Below are 14928 nucleotides of genomic sequence, written 5' to 3' on the forward strand. Positions count from 1 at the left end.
ACAAAGGTTGAACATTTGGAAATGATCAGTCCAGGCACCAGCATCCCCTCCCCAAACACAGACTCACACTTACCGAGTATAAATATTTACTTTTTTCTAGAAGATCCATCTTGAATCCTGTTTTTTTTTTTGTTCCCTAAGCATGTTAGTTATTTTAATTTGTCCTTAAAAATGTTACCACCACTCTAACCCTTACTCAATGTTCAGCTTTCTGGGGCATCACAGTAGAATAAACCAACAAAAGTAACTGTCCACAACCCTTGACTAATTACAGGAAGCCAAAGTAAGGGAGGAAAATCTTTTTTACTTCAGCTGTACCTACTGTGAATGACTTGCATTTTACAAATGTAAGGTGTTAGTGGTGAAAAGAACATTCTTCCTCTGGAAAGAAACAGCTTCAGCCCCAGGGCTGGGCATATCCAGGTAGCTGGATCCTGTTGAAGTGAATGCTGTACCTTGACTATCAAGTGTTTGAAGTATTTCCTGCTCATGAATGTACAGAATTCATGTTTTATAAAAGGCACTTTCTAAACTCTACAGCATCAGGATTTATGAAGATCCCATTCTTGTAAATGAGTCTTTTCTATTTTGAACTCATGGGAGAAGTTTACTCAGAAATTTAAACTGGAACAACTTGCCAACATTGAGAGGGAGAGGTCTTTGAGCAGAGGGGAAATTCAGAGAAAGATCTCCCAGAATATCAGCAAAAGCTGATGCCTTTTGCCCCTATAGCCCATTTTCAGGAATCTAACTGAGAATACCTTGGGAAGACTTAGATTAATGGAAAAAGACCAAAAACCACCAAACCCACAGCAGCTGAAAGACTTCTTTTAAATTTAGGAATACTGGAAACAAACATCATCTGGGTAATCAGCATCTCAAGCCTCTCTCTAGATGTTTCCCAGTGTCTGAAGAGTATCTGAGTAGTTGTCATAAGAGGTGGTGTATTCTGTGTGATTGCTCTATTCCCCACCTTTTGGAAAGCTGTGATGTATTACAACATGTCAGGATGCTAAAACAGACATGTGATTCAGACAACAAACTAGAACTGCTCATGCAGTGGAAATCATTCCAGTACAACATGTTAGGATGCTAAAACAGACATGTGATTCAGGACAACAAACTAGAACTGCCTGTGCAGTGGAAATCATTGCACTACAACATGTTAGGATGCTAAAACAGACATGTGATTCAGATAACAAACTAGAACTGCTCATGCAGTGGAAATCATTCCTACTGCTATGGGGGCAAAAATTACTGAGCACTACAAATGAAGCCCTGAAAGAAACTTGAAGAGTCATTGTTGGATGATAAGAACTCTTCAGGAGGAACAACTTACTTGGCAGAGAAGGGGTGCTGCCCAACCAGGTCTCCATTCTGCAGCTGGTAATCCCCAAAGATATCCGGACTCACCGCTCCATCAGGGACTATCAGCCCATCTAGAAAACAAAACACAGCCACTTGTCAAGAGCAGGATTGAGGGCAAGTGGGCAAAACCACCTGTCCTGGTTTCTTTTAGCAAGTCATTAGGAATTTAAGTTACAATATTTCTGTGAGGAACAAAAATCAACAATAATACTGAAACCCAGCAACTTCAAGTACAAAAAAGTCCTTACTGGGACTCCAAGGAGCTTCAGCCCACTGCCCTGAAAATGCTTTACCTAAGAAAGATTCTCTTAGCCCTTCTTCCTTAAGACTATAAAAGTTATTTCAAGACAAATCTTGTTTCACCCATCAAAGTAAGCCCAGAGAATAAGTAATGAAAAAGGTAAAACATTAATCTGGGCCTGCAGCATAAAAATAAAAAAACAGCAAAGATCTTAATTGTTCAGATTCTATACTGCATCACTGTATCTCTTCAAACTTGTGGAGAAAAACAAGAAAGTGACTTCAGAATTATTTATTTTATCTTGCCCATCTTTTAATATCTCAGAGCTCTTTCCAACAAGGGCAGGCTTTTCCTGTGATATCCTCTCAAGAGCACAGGTTTTCTGTGCTCCCTTTACATTACAACACTGGCAGGTGAAGATGCAGACATTTGTAAAGCCAGAAGTATTCCTTAAAGGCTTCACAGTCTCTGCCTGCTTTATGAGGAAAAGAAAATCAGGAGCTAACATCTTCCTTCTGTCACATCAGTGTAAACCCAGAGAGTGTCTTTGAAGTAAAGGCACTGAACTGACCCCAGCTGAATGAGAGCCCAGCTTAACTCTTTGCTGCTCCCATTCACAAAACACATTTCTTTTTAATATTAAGGGCACAGTTCTTACTTGGTAATTAGTATTAGGCTCTAATCAGATAAAACAAGCTCTTTCATTTAAATAGCCCCTACATCAGTTTGTCTTCATCACTGTATGAAAACCATTCCAGACTTGAAGTGCAGAAAGCATCCCCTAAAACCAGGGCAGAAACAGGTACATCCAGACTGATCCATTAAGAGTTTAAGAGAGGGAACACAGAGATTCCTAATGACTAGGAAGTTACAAATGCCATTCCACTTTAAAGAAAGAGAGATAAGATCCAGGGAGTCACAGGCCACTTAGCTTAACCTCTGTGGTTTCCAAACTACTAAAACTGCCTGCACAGGAAGCAGTGCAAAGTTACTTACAGACACAAGGGCTTAGAGATGACGACTCTGGCATTCAAACAAATCTCCCCGTGCTTTATGAATTTACCTGATGTTTTTTGAAGATAATATAGTGACAAGTGATAAAAGGAATAGAATTGACACATCTAGATTTCTAACAGACGTTTGATGAGGTGCTACAGAGATTCATTTAGAAGATAATACCTCATGGGAAAGTGACTGAATGCAAGGCAGCAGATTGCAAATGAAAAATGCCAGCCATGATCAGACCACATTGTAGCAGCATCAGATTGCTGTACATGGCCATGTTCTAATTGCAGACATGTGTGTACAGTATGTGAAGGAGTATGAGTTGACAAGCAGGAGTTCTGGCAGGGATCAATATTCCTGTCTCTCAGCATGTTCAGAGGACATGGGTGCCCTGTGACATCCCACAAAGAGAAAATGTCCAAAGAAGTGAAAGGAAAGTTGAAATAGCCTTTATTAAGGCTTGTGCCAAATTTTTCTAGCTCGCCTCCTAGTCTGTATGCTCCACTGAACTGAAATGAGGAGGACCATTGTCACTTTTAGACCTGCAGTACTTCAGATCAAAAGCAATCCATGTAAGTGACTGTGCATTCTCAATAGCCAGGCTAGGTTAAGAGAAACTTGAATATAACATATGTCTCTGTATTAATAAAGCAAGCACTGCATTTTAACTCTGAGGCTACTGCTACCACTACTTAAAGTGTCTTCAATCAAGAGTGTTAACAGTCAAACCATAACACTCAGAGTTATGGCTCACATGAATTTATAGGAAAATGAAAGCACATGGAGAGCATCAGCTGCAGAAAATGTGATTACACAGTTAAAGGACATCTGTTGTTATGTACATTTCAACATAAATTAGGTTATGTGCTTTCAGAGCAAGAGAGGCACTGAGCTCAGGAAGGTAACTTCAGAGATTCTACCACATTTTTCATGTAGATTTAAATTACTGTGCAAGAGAGAGATTGGTCTGTCATGAATTAAGGAACTCATCTTGCCATCAGTGAGCTCAAAAACGATTATGGTCAAGGTGGGACTTGTACTGTCAGCCATCAGATTAGATCACTTCTAAAATTATCAAACTGAAATACAAGTATTTGATTTCTGACTGCACAAAGATTTGTACTTTTGGCGGGTTTGAGTTTGTTTTTGTTCACTAAGTAATGATCTGTCCTTCAGAACCCAAATCTCTGCTCCAATTGGTACCTTAACTTTCAAAGGAATATTATGTTTTGAGATGCCACATTTCAAAAGCTGAAGTCTAGGAAATTGCAGAAGCACAAAATTACTGACATTTGCTGCAATGAACCTGAGAAGTGAGTCTACCTTTTGAATATAACCACTCTTTAAAAAGGGCTACCTTTAAAACCAAAACCACATTTCAAACATCTGCAGAACATATCACCAGAATTCTACCCTTCCTTTCCAGTCAAGTATCAATTCCAGCACAAAAAATCCAAAAGGGAAAAACTATCACACTAAGAGGCAAGTTGCTATGGCAGAAGAAAAAGAAGCTTTATGTTCTGATATCCTTTGAGAACAGTAATTGAAATGCTACTGAGATCTTGCACAATTATTTTCTTGCAGCAGCTATGAGTGAAGACAATGGGGTTTAGTGGTTTTGTTTTTCTAATTACTCTTCCTACAAATGGATCCAGAGTCACAGAGTTTTGTGACTCATGCTTCATGGCAGAGGACTGGACACTTGTGTGGAAAATCAAAAACACAGACTCAAACCCAGCAATTAAAAAAAACCCAAAAATTCATGCACTCAGTTATCCAGGAGTTTGAAAAGGATCTAAACCTACAAGTTGGAGGGGGTAAGCCAACTCCTAGTTACAAAAAGTTATGAAGACATTTATCCACTAGGCCAAATTATTTCATTATTGTCTGCTGCAAAGTTTTATTGCACCCTTGTCCTGAACAGCTGGCAACATCAGATTAGATAAATCAGCATTTCCAGAAGAGATTCACACACCTCCCTAAATCCTAGATATACAACAGCAAAAAATCATACAGATGGATTAGTTTAAAGTCATGAAATGATGGCCTCTGCTGAGGAATCTGCAAGTTTGCTGAGAATCAGCAAACTGAAATCTTTCAATAAAAATCCCACTGCACAACTAACACAATAGGCAGAACAAAATCCAGCATAAATCCACACAGCTGTGAATTTAACAGGGATGAGAGGATTTTGTTTACAGAGCAAACAAACTATGGACACAAGAAATAGGTGGGAAGAACAAGGCTGGGCCACCTTTACTTGACTCCACTGTCATGGTCCATCAGCTCTCTGAGACAGGTCTACTCATATTCCTGAAGACCTGTAACATTTCCTAAAATCATGGATATCCAGTACTTAATCCATCACTATCATCCTGATGCCTTAGGATTTTAGCTTTTGTATTTTTCAACTCCAGTACTGATTTAGTGTATAACTCTAAATTCTATATAGAGTGCTAGCTGCTGTCTTCACATTTTGGTCAGAAATTATAAACAAAAAGTGAAATGGGGAGGAGCAAACTGGGGGAATATGACTTCATTACCTGAAGCTGTAATTGGAGGATTAACCCTTGGTATGTAAATTAACAAACTTTTAATTGTCTGAAAAACTCATGACCACTGTCCATCTTGGGTGTAGCCCCTTGGAGGCTTTTGGCTGCCCAAGGAAGAATGAAAAACAGATTTTCCTTTGCACTTTAATGTGGTTGCCCCTTAATTGGCTCTGTAATAGGGTTCATTTGATGGGATTCCTCATACTGAACCAAAACTGCTGTACAGTAAGTAGAAGGCTCATTATGTTCAAGACTCTACTTAGTGATTTGTTACATTCTTCATTTAAAACCTACTGTTTACATGAAAGATTCAATTAACCATTTACTAAGAAAGAAAAGATTTCTCTTGTCTAGCTCTCTGAAAGTTAGGCATGTGATTTTAGCTCTGTGCCTCTATAAACCAAGGAGAGAAACAGATGCCCAAGGTGTAGCTATTTGAAGACCTTCAATAAACATCCACTTTTATTGTCTTAATCTTGTTCTAGGTAGCCCCTCCATGGCATCAACCCTAGCAAGGACAAGCCCACCCTTGGCTGACATCAGCGCTGCTCCCAGTGCCACAAAACAGGGACTGTCCTGCTTTGAGTCAGGCCCAGCCCAAGCTCCCCCTGCAAATGCAGAGGTGGCAATCCCAGTGCTGAACGCTGCCAGTGCTGCTTTACCTGCATTATAGAAGAGGTCAGGTCTCTCCAGAATGTCCCCCTCGTGGATGTAGGGCTCGATGGGATCATCCCCATACAGGTACTGCTCGCTGTCGTCCATCTGCCGGCTCTCCACCATCTCCAGCCACTGCGAGTTGTGCCATCGGAACTTCTCCGTCTGGATTTTTTTAGCCCATTCCTCATCATATTCCTGGTAAAAATCACCACACACTGGTTTAGGAATAGTTGTAGACAAAGCTGGTGCAACATGGTGACACCCTGCCATTTCCTGATTTTTTAAGATTTTTTTTCTAAGCCTTCTGATGTTTCCATTCTTGTAACGAACTTTCTCATACACCTTCTGTAAATAAATTATTGTTTTGCATTCTTTTATGGAGGAGGAGAAACTTGATGGACTGTCCAGTGTCATTGGAGAGGTGGCACTGTCACCCTCCAGTCCACTGTCACTTTTGGAAAGGTATAAATGTTGGAGTCAGAAATTAATCTTCCCTTTTTCTTCACCTTGAGAGCAGCAGTGTGTGGTTGTGCTGTTTTGTGCCCTATAGTGACATCAGGGGAAGCCAACATCAGCAAAAGATGCCAGTTCAGGGCCCAGTGACTTAAATGCTCTGCTCAGCTGCATGTTCTTTGAGCAAAAGGGATTTTGCAAGCATTGGGCATTATTTGGGTTTGTGCTACAGCAGTACAATCTTCCCTTCATGGTTTGGAACTTCACTCCATCCAGAAAAAATTCCTGCTTTGAACAGAACAGTTCCATCAGCAGTCTCTTCATTTGGTTTAATTAAGAAGACCCAATTACTGTCAATCTTCAGGGGATTTTCAGTAATTAATTATTAACACTGGCCAAATACCCTGCACATCTTCATTAGATGAGCATTTCCTAGGACAACTAGTTACTAAAAACCTCTATTAAGAAAACAAGCTGTGATAAAACCAATAAATTTCTTTCCTTTCATGAGCTCCAGCAAGAATTTAATTTCAACTTCATGTCAAATTTTATGTACAATGTCTAACAACCACAAAAATGGTAGGCAAGTAAACTCTGAGGGGAAATTCTCCAGAAAGCTGAGTAAAACAGGATATAAGTTCCAGTCACTATGGAAAACCATGCAGGCATGACATTTCAATCTGGATTACAGCCTAATTGTACTCAAGTGCTGTGATAGTCATGTAAAGGAACAGCAGCATCAAGTGAGACAGCCTATGGCCACTGCAATCAGCTGTTCTGAGAGGGATCTCTGAAGAGAGCAGATTTAGGGCTGGTGATTTCCCATGGGTAACACTCAGCTCCTCAGTCCTGCTGGGATGATAAGGCCCAGCTATCTCTAGGAAGCTCATCAACATATGAAATCTGCAGGTGGTATCCATTTGGGAATAGTCACAAATAATGCACCACAATTGGTGCTTTTTCAAACCAAAGTATTGTGAGCAAGAATAATATCCCTTAGCAAGAATGTTTCTTCTTGTGGGAAGAAATATCCTTATGGAACACATCCCACTCCACTGTCTTCTAACCTAACTACAAAGGATATTTGAAAATAATTTCTGAACCTTCATGGTGGTGAACACAGGATCTAGACAGACTTTCCTCAGAGATGCAAGCTGGAGCAGTTTAAGGCTTTAAAAATCTGTTTTACTTAGCCCTGAACAGGAAGATGTCACACAATAAGTGACAATGCCTTGCTTGTGGAAGTGGGAATTTCTGACATGCCAAAGTACATCTGTCTACAACCAGAGGCCATAAAATGGCAGAGAAGGCAGAATCAGCTGGCTTAGGAGCTCAGGTTAAACTTCTGAAAGCTCCATAGGCTGACTGGACAGACTTTTAAACTGACTCAATATTGAACCAGCCTTGTCCTCATTGCTGTCATATGTGTTCCACAGGAACACTCTCTGCCCTGTGCCTTTTCCACCTTTGGGCTGGTGGATGACACAAAAGCCCTGCCAGTCTGGCAAAGGCTTCTCTGACATTGCCAACAGGTATCTAGAACATCCAAGATTTCATTATGCTCAATTTCTCCAATTCCACCTTTGATCAACACTAATTCCTGGACCTTGCTAATTCCACTCCTCACCTTCCTGGCACTCCTGTGCACTGATCCTGTCCAAAACCTGGTGTCCTGCACAGCTTCCACACCCAGAGCAGGTATCACCTGTGGGATCTACAGATATTCTTAGTGCCCAGGGAAGCAAAATTCCACTTTGTGTCTGGCAGGATTACTGCAGCCTTAGGAAGGGAGAAAAGACAAGACCAAAACCCAACAAACACCCACACCTCATACTGCTTGGAAAAGAACACCTCAGGCTATTTCTTGATTTTTTTTCCCTCATTTCCACTTCTTGATTATAAAGAAAAACTTGGAAAAAGCAAGCTCATCACTGAGATTTATAAAATTACCTATAAAAAAAAGACAAGGCATGACTTTCAGTGATGACATCTGACCAGCACCTTGGAATCAGCTCCATTGCTGCATCTGCCAGAGCTAAACCCTGGGCTGGCTGTTATGTCACCCTCCAGCAGCTGGAAATTACTTACAAGCTTTAGAGAAACATCTTGTAAGTGCCAGAAATCATAGTGCACTCTCAAGAAAACTATTCCCAGGAGTCATGATTGCAAAGAAGGGGAGGAAAATAAACAAATTTAACAAACAGCAAATTAGATTAACCTCTGTGAAAGCTGAATCCCTTTTACATTATCCTGTTTACTTTTCAAAGTTTTCAAAAGCCAAAAGGCCATCAGCTAAATCACCTCATTCACATTTACCATCAATGCACTTGGAAAACACTTGAATATTCCCAGAGTTACAGCCCTAAATGTATCCCACTTTCAGACATCAGAGTTCCAATCACACCACTGTCTGAACATGCTGACTGTCTGTCAGAAATAGACATCAACTTCTTCTATCTTATTGCAAAAATCATTTCACATTTCTCAGATTCTAACTGATTTTCCTTCAGCTCATGAGAGCAGGGCAGAGTATTCCTATATATTCTACATTTCCCACCCTATATTAAGAGGTTTAAGAGCCCCAGGTATTTTTACTCTATCATTCATCTAAATTTTGGAAAATTATTAGCAATTATTTTGGAAAAGTATTATTTTGGAAAAGTATTAGCAATTGAACAGCAAATACTTTAAAAAACCACAATTTATCCATTCAAGTACTTTGACATCTTTGTTCCTGTTGCTCATTCCCAGTGAAAACAGCAAGGTACAAATGTCACAAAGAAGTGACTGCACTAGAAGTAGATCAATGAGCTAGTTTTTCAGGAGTTTCATTCTGGCAGCAATCACAGAAAAGGAAGATCTGCAGTAATCTAGAATGATTTACAGAACCTCAACACTAAAGAAGTTCATTTAAGTAGTGCTAGATCAGGGATATGTCTGTAGATTTTCCATGGAAATATGCAGAACCACCACTGGGTAAATGATTAATGGAATAACATCAGAATGGAAGAAAAGCTGTAAATGCAGGACTACAGCCAAAAGGCACAAAGAAACCAAATTAAAGACATTTCGAGCAAAACAATTCCCTAAAACACTGCAAAGCCTTCCAGTAATTATATTTTGAGCTATTAAAATCTTTTTTATTATTATTTTGTGGGGGAGGGTTGTTTTGGTTGGGTTTTGGTTTTTAAACACATGCAGCACTCCTTCTTTACAAGGGAATTTCTGCAAACATGAAACCAGAAAGCAAAAAATTATGAAGATCCAGCTATAGCTTTGAGCCCTCCAGTGCTTTTAAATGTTAGGCTACTGGAAAAGCACTGCAAGGGAGAATGAGAAGGTGAACAGAATGTGCCTATTTTCCAGCACCACCCCCTCAAACATCGCAGTCACGGTCAGAAACTTAAAAGGAGGAATTCTCAAAGCTGATTTTATTCTCTTTGGAGCTCCCTGACATCACTTGCTTTTAACATTCGGTTTCCATAAATCCAGAAGTGTCATAGAAGATGTATGGCTTGACTCTGGGAGGAATGTGCCATCCTTTTTGAAGTTCTCCTTGCAGCTTTGTTTACTACTGAAGCATTGAAATATTATGAAGCGTTAACTGGCCCATTATCAGAGCGTGTCTGTTCCCTATCAGGGTCCCCTTTGTCACTGGCTTCCGTCACACCTTGTATCTGATTAACACACTATAGGATAACACAGAGCTACACAGATCTGCTTTGTGTTCCCTCACAGCTGATGAAAAACAGATTTTCCTTTGCACTTTAATGTGGTTGCCCTTTAATTGGCTCTGTAATAGGGTTCATTTGATGGGATTCCTCATACTGAACCAAAACTGCTGTACAATAAGGAGAAGGCTCATTATGTTCAAGACTCTACTTAGTGATTTGTTACATTCTTCATTTAAAACCTACTGTTTACATGAAAGATTCAATTAACCATTTACTAAGAAAGAAAAGATTTCTCTTGTCTAGCTCTCTGAAAGTTAGGCATGTGATTTTAGCTCTGTGCCTCTATAAACCAAGGAGAGAACCAGATGTTAGGGATCACCTTCTGCAGGTGTCTATCACACCTACCTTAGGGTAAGTACCACTGCAGGGCAATTCCTTCACAGGGCAGGAAAAAAAATCCTTCCACCCCTTACACCTGTGCAAGCAGAAGTCACTGCTTCACAATCAGCTTTCATTGCTGTGAATATATTCTGACAGGAAGCTCACAGAAATCTGACAGCTGGAACTAATGGCAAGGCAAGGAGAAAAGAGTAACCATTGATGTCTTCTAAATTTAGGTGGCTCCATAAAATGTAGGGCACCCTCAAAGTTCCTATATTGGAAGTAGCAGACTAGAGAAACTTTTTTCCCCTCCTTTTTGGAGGAATCTAAGATATCTCACTGGCAACCTGCTATGCTGGTACCAGATCAGTGGCTTGGCTCACCTTCCCAGTCCCACAAAGCCAGAGAGCAGGCACCAGTGCTGAAAGGGAATCTGTCCAAGGCAGGTTTTATTTGAAGACAAAAACTATCAGGACACTCTTAGCTGCCTGTGGTTACTCTGCTGCAGGCAGAGACACAAAAAACAACCAACACCAAAACAGGCTGCTGGCAAATTGAACAATGAACAGAGCAAAGTTCAGCTGCAGCCCCAGCCCCTCAGTGCCCTTCTGCCCACCCCTCTGTTTTCATGTTTGCTACAGGGTAACAGGGCAACAAGATGCATCACAGAAAGGGGGTCCTGTCAAGTGAAGGGAGAGCCTTTTTTCCTGGAGTGACTACAGCACTCTTCATGGAAAGAGGACACCAAGCTGGAGTCAAAGGTTATCTATTTTCAGAGCATGCTGCCTATTCAAATAAAGCCCACACCAAATCCCTGTGGTCTGCTCTTCCTTGACTCTAAGAGAGCTGGCCAACATCTCATACAGCTGGCCCCAGAGCACAGGGGGTTCACAGCACATTCCTGCTTCTTAGGTGAAATTCCAGCATTCCCAACCTGCAGGATTTCTATCAGGGAGCTTAGCTAACACAGAAAGAGGCAAGCTGTTCATTAACAATGAATCCCATACAAGGCAAACATTATTTGCCATTTATTACAAATACCCAGGGCAAAGAATGAGAGCTGGAAAATCACCTTAGGCATGAGGCCCTTCGTAAATCCCACAGACAATGCTGTAACTATCTAAAAGATGTTTTACTGCTGCAGGAAGTGTTGTGATCCACTCTTGATCATAAGAGACACAAGATGGTACAGCAGGTCTGGATTCAAAGCTGCAAAGGCACCCCAGAGGAAAATCAGGGGAAAGGGAGAGGGTCAGACTACAGAGTCCTAGGAGCTGATGATGGTTAATTAAATATCCTTTGAATAAATGAGGAAAATAGTTTCACTGCAATAAAACTCAGCTAGGAGCAGAAAAATAATAAGAAACCTGAGAGATTAGTAGCTCCCTTGGCTCTTGATAATGTTGCCTAAAGTGAACAGAATAAAACCATCTCAAGTAAGCTGACATCTCTTTCCACAAGCTTGGAGTTGCAGTTCTCCAGGCTTCTGAAGCAGGGGAAAAGGGAAATTAATTTGCTTGAGACTCCTATGCCAGCTGCTGATTCCAGGCTTTCAGCTAAGCCCTGAGAGCTGCCCCACTTCAGGGATACAAGAACACTGAACTGGCTGCTTGCTGCAAAGCTCAGCACATGACTGACACTGAAGCACCCTTAAATCATCAGCTCAGACTTTTTCTGACAAAAGGGGTATCTTGCTTCTCCCAGTGCAAAGCTGAGACTGCCCAGTATATACAGTGCTAAAGCAGCACATCTGTTTCAGTTCATCAGTGGCAGTGTCCAGCCAAGCTACATTAAACAAATCATCACTAGTGTAACGTTTCCATCATTTCTGTGACAATTACTTTACTACAGAAAGCATTTCTCCCCTAAGGCTTATAAGCCATGTGATTTTCTCCAGTGCTATTTCAATCACAGCATATACAGCTCATTGATGAGTGAAAGAAGCATTTGTCTCCCTGAGTAGAAATTATTTTCAAATCTACTCCCCAACATTTATTTCTGATTTCCATCAGAGGACCTATTCCTGTCAGCATGTGTGCAACAAGACTGAGAAGTGAAGGTTTGCTTGTTGTGGATTTAGCACAGATAAGAAGTTCCACCACTCTTGGAGACTGTTCAGACACCTCAGCAGGCACTGCTGGTGTAAAACTGCCCTCCAACCAAACACCTCTGTATTTACAGCCTGCTGTAACATTCCTTTAACACCTACCCACATCTGAGCTTCTGATAACTTACTCTCTTATAATTCCTATCACCACTATTTAGAATACATTGCCTTTTTTTCTTGTGATTTTTTTTGTACTGAGAGACGCAAGTGCAACCAGATTCCAACATGATTGAGAAAGCAATCAATTAATTCATGGTTCTTTTTGTCTTCCAGAAAAGAGAGCACATTATGCTTCCTGTTCCCCTCAGGGGCATGGTGTTTATACAGCTTATAGCCCCAACACCCAGATAATAAAGCCAGAAAACCTTCTTGGAAAAGGAACTCTCCTGACTCACCAGCTAACACCATTCTGAGTGTAGCATTGCTCCACAAGAAAAGAAAAATATCATTTACCACATTATTCAAGCTGCTCTCAGTATGTGTTTGGTATCTCCTCCTCCACCCCCAATAACTAGAGTACCACATCACTTCTTCCCTTTATTCTTCCTCAAGAAAGAAGGAAGGAGTTTCCTTCCTGAAAGCCGTGTCCAGTGCTTTTTGCAAGTTGAGGAGCCTTTCCTGTCCATTATCTTAGCACTCCTCACTACTCATGGTGAGCATAAGGATTTCATGTTCAGAGGAAGGGAAAAAAGCCAAGTACATGTTATTCAGATGGTAATACTGAATATGAAGCTGTATTTTTGTATGTTTATTCTTCTAGATTCTATAAATTTTGCTTAATAATATTACAACACACTTCACTGTAAAGCTTCCCCATAGGAACAAATCAACATGTGAGTCACTTGGAAATTGCACTGGCCTCAAGGTAAAACAAGTGTTGGATGCACTCAGATTGTGCAGCCTCACCCAGAGAGAAAAAAAGTCCTTCCACTGTTCCCATTGGAGATATAGAAATAGCTAATTGTGTTAAAGTGAACATGGTGCCCATCATAAATAAGTACTAAGTGCAAATTCATCTGAGTTTAAATCTAATCCTTAATGAGAATCAACAGCAACTCTGCCTCTGGAGCAAATTTTCATTCCATACCTCCATGAAGAAAAGACAGAGCCAGCTAAAAAGAATTCCAGTTCAGAAAATGTTATTTCACTATTAAATTAGAAGACTTTATTAATGAGTATAACAGAAGAAGCCAAACTAGACTATATATAGTATTTTGCAGTGTAAGTTAGGCTTACACTGTTCAAACTAGAAGTTCAACTATATTGAACTTTTCAGAGAACAAGCTGCAATACATGTAATTAAACTGAAAAAGGAACAATATAGATGCTGACTTGCTAACTCTTGACTCAGTTAAATTGTTTTTGACTATAAAATTTAATTTTCATGACAACTACTCTACACCCAATAGGATACAGAGTCACTACAATCCTCAACAGCACTTGATAATTCAGTATTCTTTCTTTTTTCCAATTTAGCAGCACAATACAACTGTTCCAAAAGCTGACTGTGATCCATGGATAGCTGGACAAACTAAGTTACGTAGCTAAAGGAAACCTATCCAAAAGGTGAAGACAATATTACAGTGTCTGTTCCCTCAGCAGGGAACAGCCAGCATCAGGATTGCTGCCACATTTTCTTTTTGAAACAAATATTGGCACCAGGCAATGCAGAGAAGCTGAATAAATCTGCTGGGTAACAAGAGCCATTTGTTTGGAGAACTAAGAAATAATGAAAGCTTGGCACACTTATGTAATGTGATTAATTTATAAAAGTCTAAAAGCACTTTTAAAAAGTGTAAAGTTAACTTGTATGAATTTTCAAAGTACACACACACTTCATGATGCACAGCCTAATGATTATCATTGTGCCCTGAAAATTCATCTTTTATCCATATGATTAGAATGTTGCACAAGAAAAATACTTGCAATTTGCAATCTATTCAGGTTTTTTAGCACTGCCTTGTGCAAAGAGGCTCTGGAGGGATGAAGGAAGGCACACCTACCGCTATGATATCCAGAGTGTTGTCACAGACCTTGCGGATCTCAGCGTTTTTATCGTGCATCAGGTCTATGAGGTATGCTGGAGCTTCTGCACAGCAGCTGTTAAGGAGAAAAACATTTTTCCCCCATCCCACAACTCTAGGTTCTTCAAATTTCACTAATTTGCAGGAATTTTTCATCTCATGTAGCAAGAAAGCATTTTTCAAATGTTGGTGGCTTTATCGTTCCAGAATTAGCAAGAGATGCAACTTCTTATCTTTAATTTTTTAAAGCTAGCAACCTAGGAGTCCATCCAGAACACAAAGAACAACCACCCAAATGGCTTCTCAGATATTCCACAGAGATTAAAGGCAAAAAGAACATGAAGAAGTGTTCTTTGTATTGCTAGCAATGTAATCACTAATTTGCTATCCCTCCCAGGGCTCGTTCAACCCATTCTGAATGCTTCAATAAAATTCAACATTCAGTTAAGGCCCACAAAATTTCAGA

At 40.2% G+C, this 14928-nt stretch overlaps 1 protein-coding gene across 3 annotated transcripts in view; it reads right to left on the reverse strand.

The window, feature by feature from the left end:
• The window catches only part of KIFAP3 (kinesin associated protein 3), a 68441-nt gene that overhangs the window by 18038 nt on the left and 35475 nt on the right, over positions 1–14928 (reverse strand). For all 3 annotated transcript variants that reach the window (XM_066555195.1, XM_066555194.1, XM_066555196.1), the window contains exons 17-19: positions 14442–14527; positions 5829–6018; positions 1340–1439 (exon numbers count right to left, since the gene is read on the reverse strand). In XM_066555195.1, coding sequence (XP_066411292.1) covers positions 1340–1439; positions 5829–6018; positions 14442–14527 — 376 coding nt within the window. The remainder of the gene's footprint in view (positions 1–1339; positions 1440–5828; positions 6019–14441; positions 14528–14928) is intronic.

Source organism: Molothrus aeneus, chromosome 9 (assembly GCF_037042795.1).
Source record: "Molothrus aeneus isolate 106 chromosome 9, BPBGC_Maene_1.0, whole genome shotgun sequence".
NCBI classification, from domain to species: Eukaryota; Metazoa; Chordata; class Aves; order Passeriformes; family Icteridae; genus Molothrus; species Molothrus aeneus.